We start from the raw sequence: 16,022 nt of genomic DNA, 5'->3' as shown, positions 1-16,022 counted from the left end.
AACTTGCAATTTCTCGACACCTCTTAGTAGATGTCTCTTCACGAGCAGATGACCTTGGAGATCCAGTGCGATTGCTATCTTGGGACTACCATCGCCGCCAATGAAAACACTGTTTGTCCAAAAGCTGATGGACCATGCTGTGCTCGGCTACGACCTTATGGAAGAAATCTAACCCTAATTTTTGGTGCAGGTTCCTGGAAGAAAAGTCAACCGACTTTTCGAGCTCGATCGATGTCGAGATTGCTTTTTAAGTTTGAAATCTGTTTGAAAACTTGTTTGGTGATCCTGTTTGGAATTTGTTTGAAATGAATGGTATCTGTTTTGAACCTGTCTTGGTGCCAATTTGAATTGTTTGACTCTGGTTTTAATACCGGTTCAATGATTGGTGATTTTACTCCCGGGTGGAGTAGTGAGAAATAATGTTTGAGAATGCGTGTTCATACTCATGGCCCGGACCCTTGTGGTTATTTGCGGGGGGAGTATTGACTGATTGAAAAGTGTTGTTTTTACTCCGGGCCCGGACCCTTGTGGTTATTTACGGGGGGAGTATTGTTGTTGTAACTCCTGGCTCGGACCTGGATGGTTATGCGGGAGGAGTATTAAGAAGTTTGAGCAGTGGTTACTCTCAGCACCTCCAAACGATGCAGGCTGCGGTCTGGGGGGCGTTTGGTTGTAAAAGGCCTCTATATCTCCCGGCCCGGACCTGTTTAGGTTATGCGGGAGGAATGATGAGGGAGTCGTTGAATATCTCCCGGCCCGGACCTTGTTAGGTTATGCGGGAGGAGTGTTCATTGGCGGCTTTATGTTTCTATGTCTTGTAACATGCATATGTGAGCATTTGTGTTCCATTGTGATGTGTCAACTGTCACCAGCGTGTGACTACTATCTATCCTTTTTGTTGATTTCTTTCTTATTATCTATTTACTTTCACTTTTTGGAAACACCCCTCGGGAAATCTAACTGCCCTGCATTGCATAGCTAGTGTGGAACTGTCCAGAGGGAGTCCAGGCCTAAGGGCAAGAGAGCACTAAGGTTGGACAAGGACTATGGTTAGCCAAGTGGGGTCATTGACTATCCAAAGTGGAATCCTTTGTTACAGAGGCTACATTTCAGTTCTGGATGTGGCCGCAGTGTACAAAGAGGGTCGGATGACCTAGAAAGATACAATGGCAGCATCTCCTAAAATTTAGGGAACTGCTATTTTGGGACCTGAAAATGTGTTGACGTCATTATCTCCGGAATGACAAAGGGAACATTTTCTTACTCTGCCGTGAAGTCAACTGGGCAACCGGTTGGGATATTTTTAGACGGCAACCCCGAGACGGGAAAATGCTTATAAATGTGCCAAGTGGCACATTCTGGTGTAGTTTCTAATGCAAGAGAGAGTTGGCGCTGAATTTTAAGCTGGGAGAGGCTCATTTGCAGCTTTTGTCACAGGTTAAGAGCTATGGAGTGCTTGCTTTCCCTCTTATGCACAGTGCGGTGCCAGGAGTGATGCCCTGCACGCTACGCACTGCCCTCTCTCTCCCCTTTGGCAGTATGTTATGCCCCTCTAGTGGGCTTTTCATTTGACCAATGTACAGTTGTGTGGGTTCATGCGCGATTGCCGAGGCAAGAGCCTCTTGCACAGGTACTGGATTAGTTAGCGGCTAATTCCCCCGCAGGTACAGGTGAATTCGGAGAGGTTTCACGCCAGAAATCTCGTCCGATTCAAAGGGCAAGTAGCCCTACAGGTGCGGGAGCTCGAGGACTTGCTACGGATGCGACCGGCACGCGAAACGGAGCCCGAAACAGTAAATTACAGCCTGCTGTGTATTTTTGCAGGTTTAGGGTTTTGGCCCTAAACGGACCCTAATACCTCCAGGAGGTTCGGGGATGCAAGGGGGCCGCTGTACAGGCGATCTGGCGCATTTTCAGGGCTGAAAACAGAGAATTCAGCGTGCTGCAGATTCTCGCCAGGTTTTGCAAAGTGCCCGGATGCGTCGGGAAAGTCGGCCAATGCGTGGGAATACTGACTGTGAAGGGTTCTAGTATAGTTATGTTGCCGAAATCGGGTTGGAACAGTGGAAATTCAGCCGAGTTTGTGTGGGGCAGCTTGTAGGGATCCACAGCATTTATTCCCTCTTTTGAACAATAAAGAAATAACGAAAGGGGCGCCTAAGTTAGGGGCCAATCTGGTGTCGGTCTACTCATACAGGTGCAATCTAGCAGCCTGTATCCCTCTCCCCTTTGTTGTGTCTTGAAATTACAGGTAAAATAGACGACTAATAATGGGTGAAAGCTAAATCAAGGTTTGAAGTAAAGTCTACCGCCCTCTTTGGATTGAACAGTCCGGTTTCATCAACCACTAAATATTCCTAATTGGATGAGATTGCCTAGGTTTGTAATTTTAGTGCATCAAGACACCCGTGGAAGATCAGTACAGTATGGGTGTGATGGCTAATTTTACTATGCCGGAATATCAATAGTTCCGATCTAAACGAGAGGAGAAGCTAACTCCTTGATCAAAAGAGCAGAAAGGAGAAGCTAACTCCTTGATCAAATCAGCCAAAAGGAGAAGCTAACTCCTTAACAAAAAGAGCAAACTGATTGTCCCTCGAAATGTCCCTCGGAAATTTTTGAGCTAACTTCAGTTGTTTTGCAGATATGCTGTAATCGTGGACGATTACTCTCGTTCAAGAAGGGGAGATGTCACAAACTGCTGACGTGTCAAAGCCTAAAGAATGGAGCCAACTTGCAAATGCTGGCCGAGGGCCTAAACCCTAAGAGAACAAGTAACAGAAGAAGTCCTACCAACTTATGGGGACCCCGTCCGATGGGGCCCCAAGTGACATAAAGGATTAAAATAAAGCAGGACCCACACACACACGAAAAAAATTGATGACGTGGCAAATTTCAAAAAATTGTGTTGGCATGATGACGTGGCAGGTTGTACAGATTTTCGCGTTTTGCGCTGGCTGATGACGTGGCAGGCTGTACGGATTTTCGTAAATTACGTTGGCAGCTTTTGGCTTTGCTTTTTGGATTTTGAGTTTTGAAGGCTTTTCATTGTAAGTGCTTTTCAAGCCAAGGGCCTTTATATATGAGGTTAGGGCTCATTCTTTGGCATGCTTCTTGGAGAAGGTGCAGAGTCTGGAGTACTGGCTTGTACTGTGTTGATGCTTGATGCAATATAAAGAAATACCGAAAGGGGCGCCAAGGTTTGGGGCCAATACTCTTTGGGGTGGAATTCCACCACTCCGTGTCACGTGTCGTCTCTCTCTCTCCCTCTCTCTCTCTCTCTCAGTTCAATTGTTAATGAAGTGCTAAAAGTCTGTTCAGTCTGTTCTTTTCTATTGGCACGTGGTGCCCGTCTTGTGACATCTATGCCGGACCACCCTTGGTCACTTGTAGGAGCAGATTGTTATCAGCATGGAGAGCCTTCCCCAGATCTCTCTCTCTCTCTCTCTCTCTCTCTCTCTCTCTCTCTCTCTCTCTCTCGGTGCCACCTTTGACAAGTTTTGCATGCTCATTCCTTGGGAGGCCATAGTCAAAGCACAAGATGTCACACATTTGTTCATTAAGCATTGTATTCCCTCTGTGGTTTGCCAAAGTCGATTGTTTTAGATAGAGATGCCTAGTTTATGTCACATTTTTGTCAAGCACTCTTTGAAAATTTTGGCACTAAGTTAAATTTTTCACCTGCATTTCATCCACAATTGGTCTATCTTAGAATCATTCAGCCTTTGCTTAAACAAGTAAGAAAGAAGTGTCGTTTAGGATGTATGGTCCATTTCTAGTCATTAAAAAGATAAACGATGTGACTATGAAATTGCGGTTTTCTAATTTATGGTCAATGCACAACGTTTTCTATGTTTCTTGGTTAGAGTGATTTCAGGGAAATCCCCAAAAGGAGATTCTTGAAGGGGATGAACTCAAGATCGCAGATGAAACTGAAGTCATGGAGCCGATGCCGATTTTACCTCACCTTGAGAAGGGGGGGATGTCACGTGCACATCTAAGTTCTAATCATATGTGTATGTGGACAAGTTGTAGCTCCTACTTTTAGGGTTTAGGACAGCCTAGGAAGTGTTCTCGCACCTTTGTGAGCATGTTCGCAGGACGTGCATGTCCAGGCACCTTAGATTAGTTGCATACCCTTTGATTGCACATGAGCACCACCAGTGTCTACTAGGTGTAGGCATTGGGGAGTGTTCACATTATAGGACCCTAGCGTTGGTATCTGACCTAGGTAGTTATTTGCATATGAATCACCTCTTATTAATGATGCTACATTTATCAATAAGTGACATGCGTAATTAGAAGTCATGGGGATTTATTTGGCATTTGCTTGACCCCACCTTGCCAAGCTATAAAGGAGGCCCCTTGGGTCAGGGGTAGTCAGTACCCTGCAAACCCAACACCCTAGTGTTTTCTCCCACAACATCCTGGCCTTTTTACCACCAAGCACCAAGCAACTGCAGATCAGCCATTTGCATTTTCAGCCAGCCACAATCATCAGCATTTTTCAGCAGTATCACCCTACAGTAGCAGATCGGCCTCGCAGTACCAAGTCAGACCCAGCGCTAGCAAATTCAGCCCTTGGATCCATCATCCTCACCAGCGTTTTCAGATTTCAGCCCATCATCAGCACCCTCGACGTTGGCATTAGCAGGGCAGCCCATAGCCTCATCAAGTTGCAGATTCAGACCCAATCCACGAGCATTTTCGTTTTCAGTCAGTCTTTAGCCTCTCAGATGAAAGCATTTGCCGCAAGGTCTCATCAACATCTGAGCATCTAGATCCATTGTATCAACATTTGTGCAATCTAAACCAAATACCTCTCTAGCAATAGAGAGGGGGCCCTTGGAGGGGGTTTACCGTATATGGTGTCAAGTCTTCTTTCTCTCTCTCTCTCACTCACAGAACCTTCACTCACAATAGCGTTCTCTCTTCTCTCTCTCTTGTCTATTGCTCATCTCTCTTATTTAAAGTGAAAGGAACCTTGTGTATGTACTAAGCACTCATCCTGAGCTATCACTATTGATCACTTCAGCTGCACCACACACACACACACACACACACACACACACACACAGAGGAACCTTGTGTATGTTCTGAGCACTCATTCTGAGCTATCACCATCGAACACTTCGTCTGCACACCACACACACACACACACACACACACACACACACACACACACACACACACAGAGGAACCTTGTGTATGTACTGAGCACTCTTCTGAGCTATCACCATCGAACACTTTGGTTGCACCACACACACACACACACACACACACACACACACACACACACACACACACACACACATACACATACACAAAGAGAGAGAGAGAGAGAGAGAGAGAGAGAGAGAGAGAGAGAGAGATTTTTTTAGTCTATGTCAAGCCGAAATCGGCCTATGAGACAAATCAAATATACATGGTATGTATGTCATCCGTCTATCGGAAAGACAAATGAAATAAAACTGATACAAACTGAATTGAACTGAAAATAACTAGTGGTGTGCTAGAGATGGTGGTGGTGATATATCCGTGGTAAGGAGGGATGGAGCTCTATCTAGGGGTATATGCATGGGTATATGCTCAGGGTAGTATAATCATGAGAGTGCATCAAGCTATCTAGCTCCATCCTGTACTAATGGAGGGGTGTAATATGTGGTACATGGGCGGTTCTGGTGCCAGGGCTGCCCGGATGAAAGCTGCAGGGTCGGCCCTCATGTGAGCCACTCGCTCCTTAGTGGCACGGTGCTCCCGGGCCTGAATCTCCTCGATCTATCGATGGTGGAGGCTCACACCCTTGGGGCCTGTGACTCGTGGTCGCCGTCTAGCTCGGCTCGTCTATGCATGTGGGAGTGTCACTCCTCTCTGAGTGTCGGATGAGGGAGGGACCTGTTGTCCTCTGAAAGAAGTCTATGAGCTGCGACTGTTTCCCCTCTGTCTGTGTGACTGTGTATTGTATCCCGGTGGCTTTGTATCTCTAATAAGAAGAGCTCTAACTGTCTTTGATCTCGAGAGTCCATGATCTCTCGGAGAGTGGGCTGTCCTCTGAATAAGGCCTCATATCTGCCTTTGATCTCAGTATATGCTCTGTTGGGTTAAAGGCCTAAATAACCCCTTTTTGTATATTTTTATACTTTGTCCAGGTTCAATGTGAACCTGGACACATTTTCTTTAAAGTCACTTATAATAAAAGTTGGAAAACCCAAAACTCACTTATTGAGTTTTTTTCCCAAAAACGTGAGCCCTCTCTCTATCTTCTTTCAATTGCTAGCGCTTCTTCTCTGCTGCACTCCGCCTCCTACTTCTTGCCCCAATTCTGCACTACATCGCGAGGCGCATCTACCGGTACCTTCTCCTTCACGCTTTCAACTGGAATCAGAGCCCTAGGGTTTCAAAACAGCCCTGTGCAGTCTGTTGGACAGCAATTTCGCTTCCATCGTGAAGTCCCTTGCTTCCAGGGTCGGAAAGGTCACCAAAACTGTCAAAACAGTCCAAAACAAGCTGTTTTTAGGTCAAAACAGGTAAATTACAGGTCAAAACAGCAATACGTAGGTGTACCAAAGTTGTGGGATCACATGTATTGATGTTTGTCGCGACAAATTGAGTGAAAAGTTGAGTACAGGTGCTTGAAATTGCTTCACACACGGAATTGTTGCATAAGAGACTTGGCCATATGAGCCAAAAGGGTATTGATGTGCTTTCCTCTCTGAAGAGGGTTGATGTAAAAGACAAAAACTGGATTTTTGTAACGATTGTCTCTATGGAAAGCAAAAGAAATCTTCTTATTACTCTGTTGTCTCTCGCAAAGCTAATCCTCTTGATCTTATTCACTCCGATGTATGCACTATGTCTGTTAAGTCTTTTGGTGGTGCATTGTATTTTGTTACATTCCTTGATGACTGTACTAGGAAAGGATGGGTGCATTTGTTGAAAAGTAAAAGTGAGACTTTTAATGCTTTTCATAAGTTTCATGCTTTTGTCACTACGCAAAAGAGTACTAAGATTAAATGTCTCAAGTCTGATAATGGAGGAGAGTATGTATCTGCTGAATTTAAGCGTTTTTGTGATGAAAATGGGATTAAAAGGGAGTTGACAACCCCTTATAATCCGTCTTCTAATGGTGTGGCTGAGAGGTATAATCGTACTTTATGCGAGAGGGTGTGTTGCATGTTGTCCGTCGCTAATCTTTTCCAAGAGTTTTGGGAGGGAGGCATTGAAAACTGCAATTCATATTTGCAATCGCTCTCCTAATAGTACGTTGAAAAATGACACTCCAGAGGAGGTTTGGTCTAGCAAACCTGCCTCTTATGATCATTTGAATGACTTGAGAACAAAGCTTGATATGAAGTACATTAAAGGAGTATTCCTAGGTTATGGAGAAGACGGTGAAATGGGCTATAAAGTGTGGTTACCATAGTTTAGAAAGGTAATACGCAGTCGAGATATAGTGTTCAATGAGGCAAAATTGCTTAAGAATGCTACAAAATCTGATGCTGACAAGAAAACAGTCAGATTTCAGCCTTCCGTGCCACCCATTGATGTTGAAAAAGAGCCTCATGATGCATTACCGCAAGCTGAAATTGATAATCAGCCGGTTAACCTTGAGCCAGAAGAGGTAGGACATGATTTTGATCCTCCTAATGAGGATGGACAGCCACTTGAATTGGCTGAAAATGATTTTCAGCAGCATGATAGAGTTGAAAATGAGTTGCCTTATGATGTAGAATCGTTGCATGAGAATGTAGATCATTGGGTACGCAGGTTAACTCGTTTGAGAAGGCAACCGCAGAGATTTAATCTCTCTTTGGATCATGTAATGTAAATAAATAAATAAATAACGTACAAAACGTACTAAACGAACGGGACGGTACGTGACCGGCAGTACGGAACGAGACGTTACGTACGTCGTACGAAAACTACCTTGGTAGTTCCTACACGCGAGGAACTTATATGCAAACTGAAAAGGACTCTGTATGGTTTGAGACAATTATCACGGCAGTGCTATAAGAAGTTTGACACTTTTATGCTGTCTCAAGGCTTTAAATGCAGCCATGCAGATCATTGTTTGTATACGAAAAGGGATGAAGATGTTAGTCCCATCATTCTTGTTCTCTATGTTGATGACATGCTGCTTGCCGGGAAACATAAAACTAGTCTTGATGCTCTGAAACGTAAGCTAAATTCAGCATTTGCTATGAAGGATTTGGGTGATGCAGAGCATATTTTGGGCATGCGTATTAAAAAAGAGATAGAAAGCTGAAATTGTTGTTTTTATCTCAAGAAAGGTACATTGCAAAAGTACTTGACAGGTTTAATATGGCTGATGCTAAGCCTCTTGGAGTACCTTTACCTCCATACACTAAGCTTAGCAAAGCAGATTGCCCAAAGGATGAGGTGGCATTGAAAGCAATGAAGGGAATCCCATAAGCATCAGCTTGTGGTTCTCTTATGTATGCTATGGTTGCCACTCGTCCCAACATTGCTTATGCAGTGGGAGTTGTTAGTCAATACATGTCGAATCCTGGCAAACCGCATTGGGAAGCTGTCAAATGCATTTTGAGATATTTGAAAGATACACAATCAAAGTGTATTTGTTATGGAAAAAGTGACTTAAAGTTGCAGGGATATTGTGATGTAGACATGGCAGGTGACATGGATACCATGAAATCTACCAGTGGATATGTATTTGCCATTGCTGGTGGTGCAGTCTCTTGGTGTTCTAGGTTGCAAAAAATTGTGGCATTGAGTACTACTGAGGTTGAATATATTTCAGCCACAGAGGCTTCAAAGGAGGCCATTTGGTTGGGCAGACTTGCAAAAGAACTTGGCATGCCTGCTCATACACCCGTGTTGGGTTGTGATAGCCAAAGTGTTGTCTATTTAGCCAAAAATGCCATGTTTCATGCGCGTACCAAACACATAGATGTGCAGTACCACTTCATACGTCAGGTACTGGAGGATGGTGTAGTCACCTTGACTAAGATCCATACACAGGATAACCCTGCAGATGTTCTCACCAAGAGTCTTGCTAAGGCTCAACATGAGCATTGCATACAACTGGTGGGAGTTAGTTAACTTAAAGGCGTCATTTATGCCTTTAAGTGGGAGGTTGTTGGGTTTAAGGCCTAAATAACCTCTTTTTGTACATTTTTATACTTTGTGAACCTGGACACATTTTTTTTAAAGTCACTTATAATAAAAGTGGGAAAACCCAAAACTCACTTATTGAGTTTTTCCTAGAAAACGTAAGCTCTCTCTCTCTCTCTCTCTCTCTCTCTCTCTCTCTCTCTCTCTGTGCTTTCGATTGCTAGCGCTTCTTCTCTGCTGCACTCCGCCTCCTGCTTCTTGCTTCAATCCTGCACTACATCGCGACGTGCACCTACTGGTACCTTCTGCTTCACGCTTTCATGCTTTGCATCGACATACAAAATGCTCCTCACTCTCCACCTCCTTTGTACATGCTCTGCAGACTCGCTCCTTCCTAGGAACACCAGTATGTCTCCCGGTCTCAATCTCTAGCCTGTGTGATGCCACCTCCAGCTGACGAATCGCCACCCTTGAGCTTATGTGGCATGTATGTGTCCATGTAGCGTGGTCTCTGTATGAAACCGTCCGGCAGTATAGTGAGGAACTGGTCTCTGTAGTCTGACATCCTCGTCCCCAAGTCCTATGACTCCCACACTCGCCTGATGTATAACTGCAAAGGTCTTGCCTCAAAACCAAGTTCATCTCGCTTCAAGAGAGGTGAACATAGGGTGAGTTAGGGTCGTACTGGAAGGGTTGTAAGCGCTCCATGTCAAGGCCGTCTGCCTCAAACCATGCTTTGACTTATGAGTACCCTGCTCTCTCATGTCCACTCTCTGATAACTGTATAGCTGCCTCAAATGCTCGACGGGTAAGTCTGTCTTGGGGTAGCTCTTTTATCTTCCGGATGAAGCAGGCTGTCTGGAATAGTGCCTCTACTACCATAGGTCGTGTGGCGAGCTCTGCTCTAATAATGTCATGTGGCACTGTCCGCTTGCTGCGGAACAAGCGTGAGATCATACATATCTGTGGCCTCTCAGTCTGTGCCCACTGGTCAGCTGTCAATCCAGGTGCCCATACTGTCGCTGAGTACATCAAGGCCAGGGTGACTAGGGTGTCAAAGAGCCACCCCTTCGTGCGGGGCTCCTGAAAGTGTGCCTAGTGGCATCTCCGCTCTAGCATGGCCAGGGTTGCATATCCTCAGGTGAGCCTGTTGGTAGCTGCCTGCCTCATAGTGAAGGGTCCTAGTAAGCTCATAAATGTGACTCCAAGGTATACGTGTGAGGTGACCACATCAACCTGTCCTCGTGATGCTGTGAAGGTGGCAGCGCTCCTCACTGCACTAGATGTGTGAAAGATCATAACCTTGGTTTTGCCAAGGTTCACAGTCAATCCCCTGTGTGTGCAAAAATTGTCCAGGGCCCCAAGATGGCGTTGCAAGCCCTCGGGTGACTCTGAAATCAACACGATATCATTAGCATATAACATGATGTGGACTAGAGTACCTGCCAAATCGCTCCCCTCTCCTCCTGCTCGCAGTATGTAGTCGGAGATCTCATCGATGTAGACCCCGAAGAGTGTCGGGGAGAGTGGGCATCCTTGCTTAACACCAATGGTGCTAGCAATGGTCTCTAATAGACCACCTGGGCATCGGACTCGACCTGTCACCCTCTCGTAGAGAGCATATATGGCCCAAATCATCTGTGTTGGTACCCCAAGACTCTGAAGGCGCTGGAAGAGTCTCTCGCTTGGGACTGTATCAAAAGCCTTGCAGAATTCCACAAAGCAGCAATAAAGCCTCTTCTTCCGCGCTTTTGTCCCATCAATGAGGCAGCGTAGAACGAAGATGTGATCAATGGTGGAAAAGGCTCGTCTCAAACTTGCTTGACCTGGGGCTCGTTAACTCTTGCTCTCAGCATATGAGCTGAGCTCTGCCTCAAGTACTGCTCCATATAGCTTGGCCATCGTGTGACAATCATGATAGTCCTGTTGTTCCTTGGGTCCAAGGTGTCGCCAGATTTGTGGATAGGCACTATGGTGTGCTATATCCACTCCTCTGGGCAGCCTTCCCCTATAGCCTTGTTGAAGACATGTGCAATCAACGGGGCTATAGTGGAGGCCGCATAGATGATGTGCTCACTCTGTAATCCAGTATGGTCAGCAGATCGTCTGTGCTGCATGCGGTGTATGGCCCTCTCTACCATCGCTGCTGTGAAGGAGGAGGAGCGCGTGGGTCGTGGCTCAAGTGGCTTTGGGATGGGGGGCTGCCCTGGCACCTCATATAGTCTCTCTGCATGGTCATGCCATATCTGTGAATCCTCAATAGGTGTAGTGGGGCGTGGCTCGCAGAGGGTGTGCCATGCCGTCTGTTATGTCCCGCTCTTAGGAGAGGGGATCTAGCCCAGACGCCGTCGGGATGGGCATCCAGTGTCCGGGCGGACATAGTGTGAACACGGTCAGTGTGGTTGGCCATTATTATAAAAGTGAGGCCAAGGCCTCATTTGGAGTTATCGACCCCCATTGGCAGTTCCAGTGGGTAGCCCGCGAAGCTAGGAGTGCGCGAGGTCACCTCGAGGAGGTGAGGCTGGGTGGTATGGGACGCTCGGTCTATAGGTGCACGCCTACGTCCTCGGACGTTGGCCCGAGCACGGGGGAGCTGCCGGACGGTGGATATGGTCGGGTGGTTTGTCCGACGCGCGTCTGTAGGTGGTCCGTGTAGCCGGGAGATCCACTCCCTGCGTTCGTCTCACCGTCGCGCTATCCATGCTCATGAAAAGGCGATATAGCTCAAGCTCCTGTGCCTCCTCAAATGCGAAGCGGCATGTCACTGCCTTCATCTGTTGTCTGGCCTCCCTCTCTGTGATCTCTCCAAAAGCTCGTCGAGCACGGAGGCGTCGGTATAGCTCTGTGCACTCATCATCATACCATCAGTTCTGAGGCATAGTCCCAGGAGGGGGGGTACGTCTTGTGTGAGTGGTGTGTGGGAAAGAGCTAATGGCTGAGGTGTGGAGGATGGAAGAGATATGTGATGTGAGAACTGGGAGTGTGTGGATGGATCGAGGAGGCATAGACCATGCTCAACCTCGGCTGAGTAGATAGTAGCTAACTCATGTGTGAAATGGATGGTGGTATGTGGAGTGTGTGCCGTGGAGCTATGTGGAATGGTATCTCCAATAATAGAGAAGGAGAGATATGTGTGGTTGGCTCCGATGGGTATGGGTGGAATGGTGAGGGATGTGATAAGATGAGTGGCCTCTCTGGGTCCTAGAATATAGTTAACTGTACTCCCCCCTCCCTCTGCAACTCCATGTGGCATACAAGTCAGGCCCCTTGAGGTGGGCCATTGGGCCATCCCGTTATAGATAACGAGACGATGCTGGGAGCCAAGTCGAAGTAGGTGTTGTCCGTAGGCCGTGACTGAAGCTCTGTCTGCTGTCTCTCTCATAGTAGCCTCCTTATATCGAGTGTGTAGTGCCTCTGGGTCCTCGTGGTCGTATCCCTCACACTGCTCCCTGCGGGTGCGAGCATTCAAGTCTCCCATGAGAAGACTTCACCAAGTGTGGAGTACTCCATAATCTCCTCCGAGAGGCATGTATAAGGTGAGACCTCTACTGATGATGACTCCTGCTCAGTGGAGGCGAATCTGGAGCCTGTGGGTGCAAAGTAGCATAGGGCAATGTAGATGGTCCTGTCTCGTGAGAGCTTGAGGTGAATCCACATGTAGCGGGCCTGCGGGTCTCGGGCAACAATCTGTAGTCTACTGTGGAGCCCCTGTCTGAAGAGTATGATGAATCCATCCTCATCTGTACTCTGGATGTTGAGATAGTATGGCTCGAATCCTCTGTTGTAGTCTCTGTCGATGCTGTGAAGCTCCTCTCCTCAATTGTGGGCATCTCGATCTCCGTAGCTCCAAAGCTCGGTCAATGAGAGTACTGTGGGTGTGAGTATGAGCTGAGCTTAGAGAGAGAGAGAGAGAGAGAGAGAGAGAGAGAGAGAGAGAGAGAGAGAGAGAGTGTTTTACTTGTTCAGGAAGTACAAAATAGAAACATTGGTTTGTTTCAGCTGACCAGGTTATGGATGGTGAACGGGGAAATGATTATAGAAAGCAACTATTACCTGCTTACAAGAGCAATAGAAATACTTTTGTCCCTCTATCAAAGTGGAAACTCAGGGAAACTTGGAAGGGAGATGATGCAGATCTGCGTGAGGCATTCCCTCTCATCAAGTCATTCCTGAAAAGTTGTGACATTCCTGTATGTATCTTCATGAAATAACAAAGCTGGTGGTTCTGGACAATCCAAAAATAATGTTTCATGTATTCTTGGGGCAGGTTGTAAGCCTCAAAGATGCTGAAGCTGATGATGTTGTAGCCTCTTTAACAGAAGAGGCAGTTCACAAGGGCTTCCGGGTAACCATTGCATCACCCGATAAAGATTTCAAGCAGCTCCTTTGTGAAAATGTGCAATTAGTGGTTCCCCTTACAGATCTTCACCGGTGGTCGTTCTATACGGAAAAACTCTACGTTGAACAGCATGGCTGTAATCCAGAAGTTGAGCTTAGTCTCCGTGAGTTTCTTTACCAGTGCATGGAAATATTTTTGTGTTGAGTGGTTGTGCATTGTTCAGTTTCGCTCACAAGTGGAGTGCGTGCACAAGTGTGCTTGTTCGGGATTGTTGGCAAGTTGCATGACCAGGAGCACATGCACTCTTTAAATATGCAAGCTCATGCCACAGAGAAGTGGTCATAATACTCTGCGTTGCCTGGTTTTGGGTGATTGACTTGGGGGTGCTTTTAGGTTTTTGAATGCAAGCACGTGCTAGATTAGACTGCTCTTGACATTATGGAATGAAGATGTCTTTGTTGATGGGCCTATTTGATAGTTGCTAAGCTGAATAGCTTATCTTCTCCTTGTGTAAATAGGCTGTCTGCTTGGTGACAAAGTTGATTGCATCCCTGGGCTGGCAGAGTTTGCCCCTGGTTTTGGGAGGAAGACTGCTTTGAAACTACTGAAGAAACATGGCTCTTTAGAGCGTCTGCTGCATGAGGCTTCATCAAGAACAGTTGGGAAACCCTTAGTGCAAGATGCCTTGACTCAGCATGCAGCAGTTCTTTGGAAAAACCTTGAAGTCTTACGTCTGCGAAGGTCAGTTGCATGGGGCATTTCAAGGATTGCCGTAGCAGTTCATCAAGGCACGTGCACAATTGTCTGTTTTGTGGCATTGAATCTCATGGTTTATGTTTATTTAATTTGCAGAGATCTTCCTGTTCGTCTCGTTGAAGATTGGTGTGTCGCAAGGAAGAGCACAAATGATGAAAAGGCCTTCTCTGAGTTGGAGAAGCATCTAAAGGCTCTACAAGTCCAACGTGCTCAGAAGGATGGAGTGAGGACAAGAAGCGTTGCTAAACGTTTTGTTGTCCGGACTCAAGTGATAGTTAATTGATGTTGGTAGTCAGTTTGGTTTTCTTCGGGAATGAAGGAAAGTCAATATGTATCAAGTGCATTGTCAATGGCTTCTTTTGTATCACAGGAATAATTGTCCTGCCTTGATTTAACTTGCGCACTTCGGTGCTGGGCTGGAGCTTCAAGGTCCTGTTCTGATATGGTCCAGACATAGGAGATCACCTTTTTTATGCTAGACAATGAATTACCTTTGGATCTTTAGTGGGATGGTCAGATCCTTCCCCTCTGTCAGGAAGGGGGGTGCGTAGGGATTCTCTTTCTCCTTTCAGAGAGTAGGTATATGGAAACTCCCCTTTTTATGGGGCTTTTACTCGCATCTTTTGAGGAGGTGCAAATTCGATAGAAGGTAACAAAGGTTTTGAAGCTGGGTTTTGTTTGTTTCTTTGAGACACCCTGGATTGTTTGTACTATTGTGGCTCTTAATGATAGTCTGATTATTTGCCTCAGTTTTTTTATTTGGCATATCGCCATGTGTATTCTACATACTCGTTTTGTGTGCGGGTTACGATATTTACCTAGACCTGAAAGGAACAGCTTAATGCGTTCAAATATGCAATAGTTGTGGAAAAAAAGCTCATCAGTTTGTCACTGGCAATGATGCCAGAGGTTGATTGAGTTCTTGCTGTAACCGAAGCCAATAGAGATCCTGACGTGTGTCATTGTGGATCCTTGTGGAGTGGAGGAGGCAGAGATGGCTGTTCAAAGGGAAAGCAAAACAGCTAAAATCCAGTCCCATCTCTCGCTCGAGTATTGTGGACTAGAGTGTTCCTATCGTGTGCCCCTTTTTTTCCCTGTAATGGTCACCATCTTATGCGAGGATTTGAGGTAGACTGCATGGCTTCTTCTACCCTCTGTGGCAGTGCATGCCCATGATTTGATAACTCGTCCGTCGGTCACGTCTGGTACAGATGTTCATGTTGGCATCTGAATCAGCATGCATGGGAGGCAAGACATAGCAGTACACGTCGTGGAAAAATGTCCATGCATTGCAATTGTCAGGACAAGGGTCTTGTAAGGGCAAGGCCGGCTAGGAGCTTGCCCGGCTAGGAGCCACATGTACGGCATGCTTGGTAAGGGGTCCCATTAGTTTAGACAAGGAGTTCTACTTACGGGAGCTGCATGGGAGGAGATTAGAATGCCACTATTGGCAGCATGCGACGAAGTAACAGCGGTTTGTGCACAGAGTTGTGGAGTGGTAAGTCATTTGTTTAGCCTCATGACAAAAGCCGCTTTTTAGTCGTTGCCACATGGAAGTGGCTGGCATGCAAGCTGGCAGACCTTACAGTGAAGCAGCAAAGTGGGGCTCAAAATGGGAGAAATTTACTTTGAGCAGCATAGCCTGCATATTTAGCTCTCATTGGGTCAGCTAATGTAAGACCAATGTGATTATACTAGTGGTTAAGGTGCTAGAGATGGTTCATAAAGGTTTAAATTCAATGTTAGTGGCATATTCCTCAAAAGGATAATTTGACTTGCAAGAAGAGTATGGCATGTTGTTGCTCTGATAATGAGGATTGCTGTCTGCAGTTGA

General features: G+C 46.2%; 1 protein-coding gene across 2 annotated transcripts in view; it reads left to right on the top strand.

Annotated features, from left to right (window-relative positions):
- LOC147447828 (5'-3' exonuclease family protein) overlaps positions 1-14,937 on the top strand; it is a 34,593-nt gene extending 19,656 nt beyond the window's left edge. Inside the window, exons 2-5 of one of the 2 annotated variants that reach the window (XM_086523555.1) lie at positions 13,101-13,283; positions 13,361-13,595; positions 13,951-14,173; positions 14,285-14,937. In XM_086523555.1, the coding sequence (XP_086379681.1) occupies positions 13,101-13,283; positions 13,361-13,595; positions 13,951-14,173; positions 14,285-14,471 (828 nt within the window). In that variant the 3' untranslated portion in view covers positions 14,472-14,937. Of the gene's footprint in view, positions 1-13,092; positions 13,284-13,360; positions 13,596-13,950; positions 14,174-14,284 lie in introns of both variants that reach the window. The other variant, XM_086523556.1, reaches the window with a different exon arrangement.
- The last annotated feature ends 1,085 nt before the right edge of the window (positions 14,938-16,022 follow it).

This window comes from Adiantum capillus-veneris, chromosome 11 (assembly GCF_014529385.1).
Source record: "Adiantum capillus-veneris isolate H3 chromosome 11, ASM1452938v2, whole genome shotgun sequence".
In the NCBI taxonomy this organism is placed as follows: Eukaryota; Viridiplantae; Streptophyta; class Polypodiopsida; order Polypodiales; family Pteridaceae; genus Adiantum; species Adiantum capillus-veneris.
Note: the sequence above shows the minus strand (reverse complement) of the source record. Positions and strands in the feature narration are given on the sequence as shown.